The sequence below is a fragment of the Fukomys damarensis genome, unplaced genomic scaffold (assembly GCF_012274545.1).
Source record: "Fukomys damarensis isolate Sample0158 unplaced genomic scaffold, DMR_v1.0_HiC HiC_scaffold_36, whole genome shotgun sequence".
NCBI lineage: Eukaryota > Metazoa > Chordata > Mammalia > Rodentia > Bathyergidae > Fukomys > Fukomys damarensis.
Window position 1 is genome coordinate 40272919 of NW_022900948.1, and position 13388 is coordinate 40286306.

At 38.4% G+C, this 13388-nt stretch overlaps 1 protein-coding gene across 5 annotated transcripts in view; it reads right to left on the reverse strand.

The window, feature by feature from the left end:
* Positions 1-13388, reverse strand: part of Golga1 (golgin A1) — a 56455-nt gene that overhangs the window by 30371 nt on the left and 12696 nt on the right. For 4 of the 5 annotated variants that reach the window (XR_004515424.1, XM_033759262.1, XM_010613521.3 and 1 more), the window contains 3 exons: positions 13110-13238; positions 12062-12231; positions 11477-11588 (listed from right to left, as the gene is read on the reverse strand). Coding sequence is in view for 4 of the 5 variants with exons in the window: in XM_033759262.1 (XP_033615153.1) it covers positions 11477-11588; positions 12062-12231; positions 13110-13238 (411 nt within the window). In the remaining variant the exon portion in view is untranslated. The remainder of the gene's footprint in view (positions 1-11476; positions 11589-12061; positions 12232-13109; positions 13239-13388) is intronic. The other variant, XM_010613522.3, reaches the window with a different exon arrangement.

A 13388-nucleotide genomic window follows, 5' to 3' on the forward strand; every position in this document is an offset into this window, starting at 1 on the left:
ACATATACATACAACTGATAATGAAGCAAGGCGATCACATGGCACCAGAGGGACACACAGGTACTATGTCAGATGCAGGAGCGATCCAGTGTTTGGAGAAATGGACCAATCCAGTGGAGGGTGGTGAAGTCAAGGGCAACATGTGAAGAAAGGTAGCAGGCAAGTTCACTGTGCTCAGGAGCACAGGCAAGGATAGCAGAGCTGGAAGAACCCTGATATCTGTGGCTCAGATGCTGAGCTCAATGGTACTAGTGTGCAAGGCAGGTAACACAAGAGCGGGTAACTGACAGGAGAGAAAACAAACAGCTATGGCCATATTCAGCCCTCTCAGGGGTGCCTTAGTAATATTAATGAGAGCCGTAGGCATAAACAAGTGGTGCGGTTCAGGAGCAGAATGAAGATAGGGTACTGATTAAAAAGGAGAATATAAAAAAAAAGAACTAAGATTCATTATATACATGTACCAACTCTCCGCAGGGAAGGAATGTTATCATTATGAACTGCAAACATGTATCAATAAAAAAAAAAGTAAAAATTAAAAAGAATATAAGGAATGTAAAAAAAACTGAAAGCAAATGTACAATTACTATACACAGAAAAAATACTACAACAAAATTGATTTAGGAAGAAATAGAAAATCGGAGTAATTCTCTTACCATAAAGAGATCTAACAATTTAAAAATCTTCACATGAAGATATGTTTTATGGGAAGTTGAAACATTTGAGAATCCCAAAATTACAACCATACACAACAATGTAATAGCACAGAGAAGATGGGAAAATTTCCCATCCTTCTATGGATCTAATAAAATGATGACACCAAAATAAAACAAGAAAACAAGAAAAGTTACTCATGAATATAAGAGTAAAAATTCTAAACAATGTATGCAAATCAAATTTAATAATCTATAAAGATGTAGCATATCATGATCAAGCTGGATTTCTTCAAAGAATACAAAATTAGCTTCACATTAACAAAAACCAAGGTGAGTTCAATCCCTGGTACCAAAAAAAAACAAAAAACAAAAACCAAGGCAATTCACTAGATAGCAAATTTTAAAATAGTAAAATATCTCTAAAGATACAAAGTGTTCAATAGACTTCAACATCCATTTATGATAAAAACTTTTAGCAAGTGAAAAAAGAGGGTCTTCAGCCACCATTAGGATCTGAATGTAACCTCTGTCTTAAACAGCTAAATATGACTAGCCTTTTTTGTAGATATTGACAAACTAATTCTAAAATTTATAAATACAAAAGGCTACAACAAACAAGTAATTTGAAAAATAATAACACAGAAAACTGATCCTACTTGGTTTCAAGACTTCCTAAAGACTGGGTGTATATCAGTGATAGAGTGTGTATCAGCAAGAACGAAATCATGGAATTAATCCTCAGCAATCAAGCAATGAGAAACCTACTAAAAATGACAATATGGCAAGACAGTATGGCAACAGCATAAAGATAGGTCAGAGAACAGTAAATTCAAAAAGGTCCCTCACAATTATAGTCAATTGGTCATCAAAAAAGGAACTAAGATAATTCAATGGGAAAAGGATAATCTTTTCAACAAGTGGTACTGGAATAACGACATTTACATACAGGGAAAAATGAAACTCTACCTTTATTTTATATACTATCCTTAAAAATTATTCAATATAGGGCCAGGGTTTTGGCTCAGTGGTTCTCCCACCTGCCTCACAAGTGCAAGGGCCTGAGTTTGATTCCCAGTACCAAAAAAAAAAAAAAAAAAAAATCAAGTAAAATATTAAAGCACACTGAGAGCAATGACAAATGCCTGTGATCCCAGCACTCAGGAGACTGAGCAAGGCTGGAGGACTGCCATGAGATCGAGGCCAGCCTGAGATATGTAGCAGGACCTTGTCTCAGGTGCATGCCTATACTTCCATTATCGAGAAGGCTGTAAGGTAAGAGGACAGCAAGTTCAAATCCTGCCTGGGCAGTTTAGTGAGATTATAAAAAAAAAAAAAGAAAGAAAGAAAATGAGAACCAAAATCGGTCATGTAAGGGTACAAGAGTCCAATGATGAATGTAACTGTACTTGATATTTAAAAAGTATCAATAAACTCAATACTATTAAAAAAAAAAAAAAAGGCTGGGACGTACCTCAGTAGCAGTGTCCACAGGGTTTAGTTCTTACTACTGCAAAAAATCCACCAAAAATCAGATTCAGAACATTTAAAAATACATGTTAAATATGCAAAATTAACATAAATGCTCTATTTTATAAAAAATTGTACTTTCTAAAGCAAACAGGTTTTTTTTGCTTTTATTGGTTTGTTTGTTTTCAATATGAGGGATTGAACTTAGGATCTCTGCACTGAACTATATCTCCAGCCATTTATTTCTTTAGTTGGTTAGTTTGTTTTTGTTTTTTGTACCGAGGATCAAACTCAGGATCTTGCACTTGCCAGGCAGGTGTAGTGCCAGTGAGTGGCATGCCCAGCCCTGGTTAGTTTTAAACAGGGTCTTGTTTCAAAGTCACGACTAGGCTGACCTTGAACTTGGTGATTCTCATGCCTCAACCTTCCATAATGCTATGATTATAGGCATACACCATCGCACTAGTCTATAAAAACAGTTCAGTGACTGAGAGTGAAGCTATTTTCTCTTTGCTAATGTACTGTCTTGCCTAATAGAAGACACCTGGATTCTCATACATATTTCTACTTTCAATCTACTGCAGCATCATAAGTTAGGCAGACTCTAGAAAATGACTCAGGAGAGAATGAGAGTGAAGAAAGGCAAACCTATTCTGAGCAATATTAGGAAAGTAGTTCTGATCTCACAAAACCCTAGAAGGGCCCATCAACCATATTCTGAAAGCCACTGAAGAAAATCTCGAGTCCTTTGAGTTAGGTAAAGACTTAAGTACATAGTACCCAGAAGTACACAGGGGACAGGAATCAAGACAAATTTGGATTTCTGACTTCCTCAAATAAATATTTCTGTTTTCTAGAAGATACACTAAAGAAAATGAAAAGGCAAACCAGTCATGGGGAAATATTAGTAATAAGTAATAATAAGACACTCAATAAACATGAGCAAAAGACACTTTACAAAAGATATACAAAAGGCCAAAGGCAGTAGAAAGGATATTTACATTACCAATGCAAATTAAAAGGAGTCATCACTGTATATTTGCGAGAACACAAATGTTGAAACAACCTGAACTGTTACACTGATAGAATGTGAAACAGCATATAGTAGACCCACGAGTTATAACAGCCTTGACATACAAACAACTTAGTTTACGACCGAAGTTTTAGTTTTAACTTATGAACAAAGTCTTGAGTTAGGACTCGAATGACAGCTGCTTGTGCTTCCTGATGGTCTCATACAGATTTAACCCTTAAAGAATTCTGGAAGGAATGTTACAATATCCTTTCCTATGTGCTGCTAACTGAGAAATCTTGGGCCAGTGTCTAAGGACACAGATCTGCCTGTATAACAGCAGAAATACTCTGAAGGCTGTGTAGAGGAGCTGAGCCTTCAGCTGATCAACCTGAATTACGAAACCCTCTCAAACGAACTGAGTACATAAGTTAAAGGTCCACAGTAACTGCCTCAGGAAACAGGTTTAGCACTTCCTCATATAGATCAACATGGCTACCATATGAGCTAGCAATTCACTTTTTCTCCCAGTACCAGGGATTGAGCTCAGGACCTTGTGCTTGCCAGGCAGGTGCAGCACCACTGTGCTACATCCACAGCCCCCAGTAATTCACTTTTAAAATTATTTACCTAAATGAAAATGAGCCACAAAGATTCCTCAAAAAAGTAAAACTTAGAGGTTCTATTCAATCCAGCTACTTCCCTTCTTGGTATCATCCAGAAAGAATTGAAAATAGCATACCACAGTGATATATGCATACTCACATTTATAGCAGCACAGTTTGTAAAAGCTAATTCTTGGAAACAGCCCAGATGCCCATCAACCAATGAATGGATAAAGATGTGTTTTTTATACACTGGAATACTGCCCTGCCATAAAGGGTAAACTTGAGATGTTTCTAGCTAAAAGTATCCACCTTGAGACTATACTCCTGAGTGAGATAAATCAGATACACATGTTTAAATACCCCATTGTTTCTCTGATGTGAGAAACTGAAAGTGGAAATAAGGACTAAAATGTATAACAGATATTGGGAAATGGGAAGAAAATGTTCAAATGAGAAGAGGAAGGTGGGAGAGGGAAGGAAAGAAGGAATGAGGAAAAAAAGAACAGAAGAAAAAAAAGAAAGCTTTTCAATATATATAAGGAGGGGAAGGGATGGAAGGGAGTCAGGGTAGAAGCAATGTACCAATAAAGGTTTTGTACCAATAAAGGTTTATGTACCAATAAAGGTTTTGCTTCAAAAAAATATACCACATAACCAGGCATGGTGGCGCACACCTGTAATCCCAGCACTCAAGAGGCTGAGGCAGGAGGATCACTGTGAGTTCGAGACCAGCCTGGGCTACATAGTGAGTTCCAGGTCAGTCTCCACTACATAGTGAAAGCCTGTCTCAAAAAACCAAAAAAGAATTCCAAAAGAATAGATATATCAGAAGAGATCCTTAATAAAGGTACCTGGTACAAAATGGAAGTGAAATTTCCAATAAGAACAGAATACTCAACTAATAACACAGGGACAACTATCATAAAGAAACAGTCAAATTAGACCTTAGGGTAGGGTAAACAGAACTTCTTAATTCCTCAAAAGACCAAGGTATAAAAGACTGATAAATGTTTTCACTTTTATTTTTTCCTGGTACCAGAGATCAAACTCAGGACCTTGCAGTTGCCAGGTAGGTCCAGTATCACTAAGCTATATCCCTGAAACAAGATTGGTAAATTTTAATTGAAACACGTACCTTTTATAAGATTAAAGAGATTCACAGAAGTGAATACTCTTAAATTAGAAGTAGAATATAATCAGAAAGAGAACATGGAAACAAATTCCATATCCAAATAAGGGAACCACTTACGATTCAGTAATGAAAACTAATAAACTACTGTACTGTACACACAGCAATGAGTAAATTTCAAAAATAAAATGTTAAATGAAAGAAGCCACACAGAGGCATGCATATTGTATGAAACTTTAAGACTACTGTAATCTTTTACTTAATAGTTTTGGTTTTAAAATTTTTTATCTATTTTAAAATTTTTTAGTTTTTTTGAGACAGGGTCTCACTAAGTAGTCTATACTGGTGTTGAACTCATTATGTAGACCAAGATGGCCTTGAACTTGCTGGGATCCTTCTGCCACAGCTTCCCAAATGTTAGAGGACTACAGGTGTGTGCCACCACACCAGGTTATTTTTGAGATAGGGTCTTGTTATATTTCCCAGGCTGGCCTCAAACTCCTGGGCTCCTATGCTGGTCCTTCCTTACCCTCCTAAATTGAGACTACAGACACACTCTACCACACCAAGCTGAACTACTTTAATTTTTAGTGATAGAAGGGATGTTAGTGGCTGCCAGGTGTTGATGGTGGGAATTGATTGGCGGGGCATAGGGGAAACTTTCTTTGGAAACAGGGTCTCAGTATATAGTTCAGGCTATCTTCAAACTCACAGCAGTCTTCCTACCTTAGCCTCCCAAGTGCTGGGATTACAGGCATTCACTACCATGCCCAGTAGAGGGGAGACTTTCAGAGTGACAACTTTTTGTATATTCTGATTGTGGCAGTGGTTCTGCGGGTGTGCATTTCTCAGAAGTTACTATATAGTAATTAGAAAAGTACGTATTTTGATACGTGTTAAGTCAGGCTGATAAAGCTTAGAAAAAATTGAAACTTCCTTAACCTGATAAAAATCCACAGGAAATAAAACATTTGTTGGAAAAATATTGGATAGCACTAATAAACCAAGGGTGTTTGGCTTTTACAAATCATACTCAGAGCTGTACCTGACATCTTAGGTAATCTGAAACAAGCCAGATATGGTGGCACATATGTGTAATCCCAGCACTCTGGAAGGCTCAGGAAGAAGAATGTCAAGTTCAAGCCCAGCATGAACAACTTAGTGATTTAGTGAGACCCTATCTCAAAGTGAAAAAAAGGGCTAGAGATGTAGTTCAGGGCAAGGGACCTGGGTTAAAGCCTCAGTACCAAAATAAACCAAACCACACCAAACTAAAACAAAATGTTGGCACAGATGATATGACTGCTATAAAAAAAGAAACCCAAAAGAATCTACAGATTTTTTTAGGGCTGGGGATTTAGCTCAGCGGTTCAGTGGCTTGCCTTGCAAGCACAAGGACCTGAGTTCAATCCCCGGTACCAAAAAAAAAAAAAAAAGAATCTACAAAATTTTTTTTTTGGTACCAGAGATCAAACTTGGGACCTTGTGCTTGCGAGGCAGATGGTGGCACCAATGAGCCAAATCCCTGGCCCCAGATTCATTATTAATAAAGAACTAAGCCAGGCATGGTGGCACAAATCCAGCACCCTGGCAAGAGGATGGCAAGTTCAAGACCAGCTTAGGTGACTTAGTGAGATCCTTTAAAAGGGAAGGGGATGTAGCTCTGTGTGAAGACCCTAGGTTAAATCCCCTGTACTCAAGGAAAAAAAGAAAAAAAATGATCAGTGACACTAGGACTTACCTATTACTATAGCTGGAAAGGTACTGTTTAGTGTTTGTGCAAACACCCCAGTGGCATACCTGCCAACACCCAGGAGTATCCCAGGTACACAAAAACTTGAATGTAGATCCTGTTCTCACATCAAAATCACACTTCTGGCATATTGAAGCCTTGGATGTAAAAGGCAAAACTATAAAACTTTTAGATAACATGGGAAAATAGCACTGTGATCCTGGATAAAGAAACATGTCTTTAAAAAAACCAAAGTGCAAACTTAAAAGAAAATACAAAGTTCAGTACACACATTGAAATAAAGAGTATATGAAAATATCACCAAGGGTACAAAGACACGTCAAAGACCAGAACAAGATGTATGCAACCCAGACACCTCACAAAGAATCATGGTGGTCATGATCTAAATAAAGAACTCCTATCTGGGCATGTAGAACCCCCCCCCCACATAATCCCAGCACTCTGGGATATAGAGGCAGAAGTATCACAAATCCTGGTATCAGTAAAAATAGATCTCCCCTCTTAGTGCTTTTTTTGAGGGGTATCTTGATTATTTTTGGCTCACTGCTCTTCCGCATAAAGATATCAAACTCCTCCAAAACATTCTGTTGGGATATTGATTGGAATAGCACTGAATCAGTACATCAGTTTAAGCACTGATCACTTTTTTTGCTTTTTTCCTTTTGTACATGGGATTTAACCAAGGGACTTCACACAGAACTATACACAAAGCTTAGCCTGGGCAAGTTAGGGACTTGGCAAGCTACTGCCTGCCCCCAGTGTAATAAAACGAAAAATTAAAAATTGACTGGATGGTAGTCAGTACAAGGGCCCTGGGTTCAATCCCCAGTACAACAAAATGAACAGACAGAATTCCTGCAATGAGAAAAAGAAAACACAACAGAAAAATGGCCAAAATATTTAAGCAGCACTTCACAGAAGAGTGTGAATGAACAAATAAACATAAAAGATGCTCAGCCTCACTAGTAATTTGAGAAAAGCAAATTTCATGCATGGTGAGGTATTTCATAGTCACAAAACTTAAAAAAAATTAAAGTCTTGACAATTTCACACCTTAACAGGAAGAAAAACTACCGATAGGAATATATAAATAATTAACAACTACTATGGGAAAATAAACCTCAGCATTATGTACTAAAGTTGCCAATGTACTTATCACAAGATCCTTGCTTTTTTTTTGAGACAGGGTCACTATGCAGGTCAGACTGGCCTTGAGCTCACTATGCAGTCCAGTTGGCCTCAATCTCATGGTGACCCTTCTGTCCCAGCCTCCAAAATGCTGGGATTATAGGTGTGCACCACTACAACCAGCTTGACACTTGCTTTTCATGCCTCATATGCACTCTGGAGTAAACTGTTTCGCACAATAGGACCAAGTTTCATGGCAATCTTGTTAATAATAGTATAGACCAGGCACAATTCTAGTGTCTATTGTCAGAATGGATAAATAAATGTTGGTATGTCCATACTATATAGTTGAGAAAAGAATATATTATAGTTGTCATTATCATGTAATGTTTTTCAGAAAGATAGTATTGAAAATAAGTGAATAAATTTTTGGAATATAGTACCAGTAATATGATTTCATTTACACATCAGTAAGCATAAGAAAGAAAATATTAGCCAGGCATGGTGGCGCATGCCTTATAATCTCAGAACTCGGGAGACTAAGGCAGGAGGATCATTCTGAGTTTGAGACCAGCCTGGGCTACATAGTGAGTTCCAGGTCAGTCTCAACTACACAGTGAGACCCTGTCTCAAAAAAAAAACAAAAAGAAAAAGAAAAAATTGTTTAGGAATAACATATGGTAATTTCTGGATAGTGCTTACTTCTGGAGGAATAAGGAATGGAAATAGAAACTCAACTAAAGTGAGACCCTGTCTCAAAAAAAAAACAAAAAGAAAAAGAAAAAATTGTTTAGGAATAACATATGGTAATTTCTGGATAGTGCTTACTTCTGGAGGAATAAGGAATGGAAATAGAATCAGGAAGGACACAGAGGAAGCCTCAAAGATAAGCAACATTCTTTTTCTTTACTTTTCGATACTGGGGATCGAACTTAGGTCCCTGTGCTTGCAAGGCAGGTGGTGGAACCACTGAGATAAATCCCTGGCCCATCTTTCTTTTTCTTAACTTGGGGGAGTAAGATATAAGGAGATTCATTGTATTGTTACACTGTCCACCTTACTAATATTTTGTTATTTTATTTATAATGTTACTCGGTATTAAGAGGGACAACAATAACAAAAGATAATTCCAAACTCATGATCTTTACACTAATACTGCTCCTTCTGTAGTTAACGAGCCTAATGATTGGCAATACCTGCTACTCAGTTGCTCCAGCCAGAGACTTGGAAATCCCTAACCCTTCCTTTTCTTTTGCTCTCCTCCTCCCTCATCTATTGCATTATCAAGTTCATCAATCTCGATATTTTCTAAATCTGATTGGACAACTGAAACAATGTTCTAAGTGGAAGGCCCTTTCACTGTGTCTGCTCCTGACAGCAAAAGTCATTCTTTCTTCTCCCTCATTCTGCACAGCACCCTTCTGGCCTTCGTCCAGTTCCCTGAATGTGCTAGTTCTTTTATTTGCCACAGGGTATTTTTTTTTCTTTTTTGGTATGGGGGATTGAACTGTGGTCCTTGCGCTTGCAAGGCAGGCCACCAAACCGCTAAGCTAAATCCCCGGCCCTGCCTCAGGGTTTTTATTCATGCTGTTCCCTGATTGAAATTCTCTCCCATCACCCTTGCCCTCCATGCACAGCAGTGTTACCTCCTGAAGGGAAGCATTCTGTGACTCCAAGATTAGGTCTGATATGACTCCTGTCATAGAATCCTAAATCACCTAGTTTTCCTTCAGAGTGCTCAAAGTGAGCTAGCAACTGTGTGTGTGTGCGTGCGTGTGTGCGTGCGTGTGTGTGTGTGTGTACACATACTGATTAAAGCCTGACTTCCCATTTAGACTATAAGCTCTGAAAGAGGGCAGGGCAGTACTGTTCAGTTAGAAATTCTAACACCCAGTACAGAACTTATCACACAGTAAGGCTCAATAATGAGGGGCCTTTCTGTGACCAGTCTAGACTTTCTTGAGCCTTTTTTTTCCAATTATAAAAAGGATGGGCAGTTCTCCAAGGATGGATGGTATTGCTATCAAAGGGTCCCCTGAGTCCCAAAATTATAAATCTATGGTGTCCCTGGTCCACAGCTTCAGGTGGACTCTTGTTCTCCCTTCTCTGCCTCCTGCTGTCTGACTTATCCCTGACACTCCACTTCCTCCAGTAAGTCTTGGACCAATAGGTTGGGAATTTACTCCTCCCACAGCATGTCTTTTGCACAGTTTACTTATTTATGACTTGAGTTCATGGTTTTTTTTTTGTACCTGAGATCGAACTCAGGACCTTGTGCTTGTGGGGCAGGTGGCAGAACCATTGAGCTAAATCCCAGGCCAGCATGAACTTTTTATCTTGTAGGTATAGGCATTTTGATGTCTATAATCAAACTGTACACCTCTGAGGAAGAATAATATGTGTCTAGACTTTAAGTTCATTGTGGGTAGAGACCTTGTATCACAGTTGTTTATGTAAGATGTATTTATCAGGTGCTTCTTATTGTGAGGTAACAGAAGGGCAAGTAAGACTTAGGTTAGGGGGCTATAGACATAGCTCAGAGGTAGAGTACTTGGTGAGCACAGCTGGAGGCCCCAGGATCCATCCCCAGCAACACCAAAAAGAGATGGGTTAGAATCTAGCTCAATCACTTACTGTATAAATATGAACAAGAAATATAATCATTTCCATTTAGGTATCTCTAAATATGGCAAAACTTAGCTAGACAGGGCTATAAACTTTACATAAATCTTACTGAACTATAATATGCTGTTAAGTTTCTGCCTCATTTGAGATAAATGCTTCTCAGTAAGTGGAAGTGGGTGGTAGCATCTGATAGAGGACAGTTTATCACCTGAGAAGGACTGGACTGTCAATGACCCAAGGACATTGCTGGCATTTAGAATCTAGATGCCGGGAAAGCTAAATGTCTTATCATGTAAGGGCTAATCATACAATACAAATTGTTTCCTTAAAATGCCAGTAAGAAACATGTCATTGAGAAATATCACTTTCTACTCAATAATTACATTTATCTTTATATTCTCAGAATCTAGCTCAGGCCTTGAGGGGAAGAACAATAAATCTATGCTGACCAAATGAAAACACAAATTATAATGATATCATTTGATTATGTGCTATAGAATGAGCTACATTAGAGCCACGTTTGTCAAAGCTACAACCCTGGTCACATCAACCACAATTGCTGCTCACCATGTGGTATTTTAACCACTTACCAGTCCAATTATTTAAATACAGGATGACCAAAAATTGCAGGTTTTTTTCATTAATTTTTATAAGATAATATGACAGGAAACATAAAAACTACAATTTTTATCAAATTTATTCAAAACAAGAAATTAACTGGTTGAAACAACACCTGCCTGCGCAATGCTTGAGATAGTCAATATATAAGCAAACTCACTGCCTAAGTACTCTCAGGGAAACTGTTGCAGTGGTTTAAGTTGCATCTGAGCAGACCAAAATGGTGCGGTCTGAGAAGTACTGCCAGACATTGCTGACCTCTTGTTAGGCAACCCTTCTCAGCTGGAAAGTTCTTTCACCTAAGTGTAGCTTGGCTAGAACTAGAGGTAGGGAAGAGAGGCCTGGATGAGAAACACAGGTTTCAGCAGTCACCTCAAGGATGAAATTTCTGATGGGATTAGCTTGGAATCCCTATTCATGTACTTGTACACTACTTACCTTTTGGTACGGTAACTTGTACACTACTTGTATACTACATACCTTTTGCAAATCAATGGAAAGTTGCTGAATGAATGCTTGGAGCTCTTGTTCCTTTTGCTCTAGGGCTGTGATCTTATTTTCTGCATCTGCTTTGGCAGCTGTCACATAATCTCTTCATCAAAAGAAAGCAGACAAGGAACAAATTTGGATAATTCATCTACAACACACTCTCCAAAGGAAAAATACAGATGGTTTCCTGGTATGTGAGTACTGCAAACATTGTTAACCACATGAAAGGTTACTGATAGAAAGCACTTGTTGGGTCTCCCTAAAGCAGAACCCCGAAGAGAAGTCAACTCAGGTTTAAGCAAGAAATCCTGATTTGCCTTTGCTTATACAATAATGTTAATAATAAAACCATATTGAACTGCTCATCAGGAATAGATGAGAGCTGAGGCAGGTGAGGGGAGAAAGGCTCTGTGGTGGGATGGGGTGAAGAGCCTGAGTTCTAGGCAGGTAAGGGCAAGTCTGGTGGCCTTTGCCAGATCACAAAGTATCTCAGTGAGCGGTGGGGAAAGGTGGGCAGGCTACAGTCAGAGCTACACTAACACCTCTTCCCACTGGCCCCACAGACCAAGCAAGAACCTCTGCTCTTCCAGCGCTGAGTAGTGTCTCTGCAATTCTTCTAGCTTCTGCCTTAAGTCTGATGACATCTGATTAGAGGTTATCAGTTCCTCCTGGGTTCGACTAAATTCTTTGGTCTGTGCCTCCAACTCTTGCTGTATTTTCCCCAGACTGTCTTCTTTTTTTAAAAGCTGATTCAAAGACATAAAGTTGCATTAGGCTTCTGCTTTCTTAAGAAATATACTTTTTATTTATTTATTTTTGAGACAAGTTTCACCATGTAGTTCAGGCTGATCTTGAACTCTCTATATGGCCCAGGCTGGCTCTGAATTTGAAGCAATCCTCTTGTTTCAGCCTCACAAGAGCTAGGATTACAAGTATGACCACCATACCCAGCTCAAGAAATATACTTTTAAAAAGTAACCAAAAAATTTATAACATGCTTGTGGCACTAGAAGGGGCTTAACTGAGTGCAGTAGCATGTGCCTATAGCACCAGCTATTTAGAAGGCTGAGATAGGAGGATCATGAATTCAAGGGCAGCGTGGGCACATGCAAAACTCTCTTCTTCTTCTTCTTTTTTGGTGGTGCTAGGGATTGAACTCAGAGACTCATGCATGTTAGACAGGCACACTACCATGAGCTTAATGGGCTGAGGATTTAGCTCAGTGGTGCTGCCGCCTGCCTCAAAAGTGCAAGGTCTTGGGGTCGATCCCCAGTAAAAAAAAAAAAAAAAAAAAAAAAAAAAAAAAAAAAAAGATACCATGAGCTGTATTTACTGTATTTATCAGTTTATGATTCTGTCATTTATTCAAAACAAAACTTACAAGCCCAGAGGAAGACTTATACACTTTATATAAAACAACCAAATGGGAAAAAAAAATATATTTCAAATAGAAATTTTCTATTTCAGTAAATTTTAAAATATTTAAATTTGATTAGTGTCAAACACTGTAAGTCTACTTATCAGCAGTTAGAGAGGGATGACTAGCCAAACTGAGGGCAAATTATCATTGTTTGTTACTCAGTACATATTAGTAGGTATTTTGCATCTAAAACAAAAAGCATACCATGTGCTTTACTTTACTTAGCTCCTGTTGCTGGAACCCTTCTAATTCATCAATTTCATCTCTCCTTTGGAAAAGATTCAAACTCTGGCTCTCTATTTCCTGTAATTGAGCCGTCAAAAATCTTTTCTCCTATTTGGAAGAAGACGACATTAATTAAGCCAACTAAAACATTGGAAATCTAGGGGCAGGGGATTTAGCTGAGTGGTTCTACTGCCTGCTTTGCAAGTACAAGGTCCTGAGTTCTATCCCAGGTACCAAAAAAAAAAAAAAAAAAAAAAA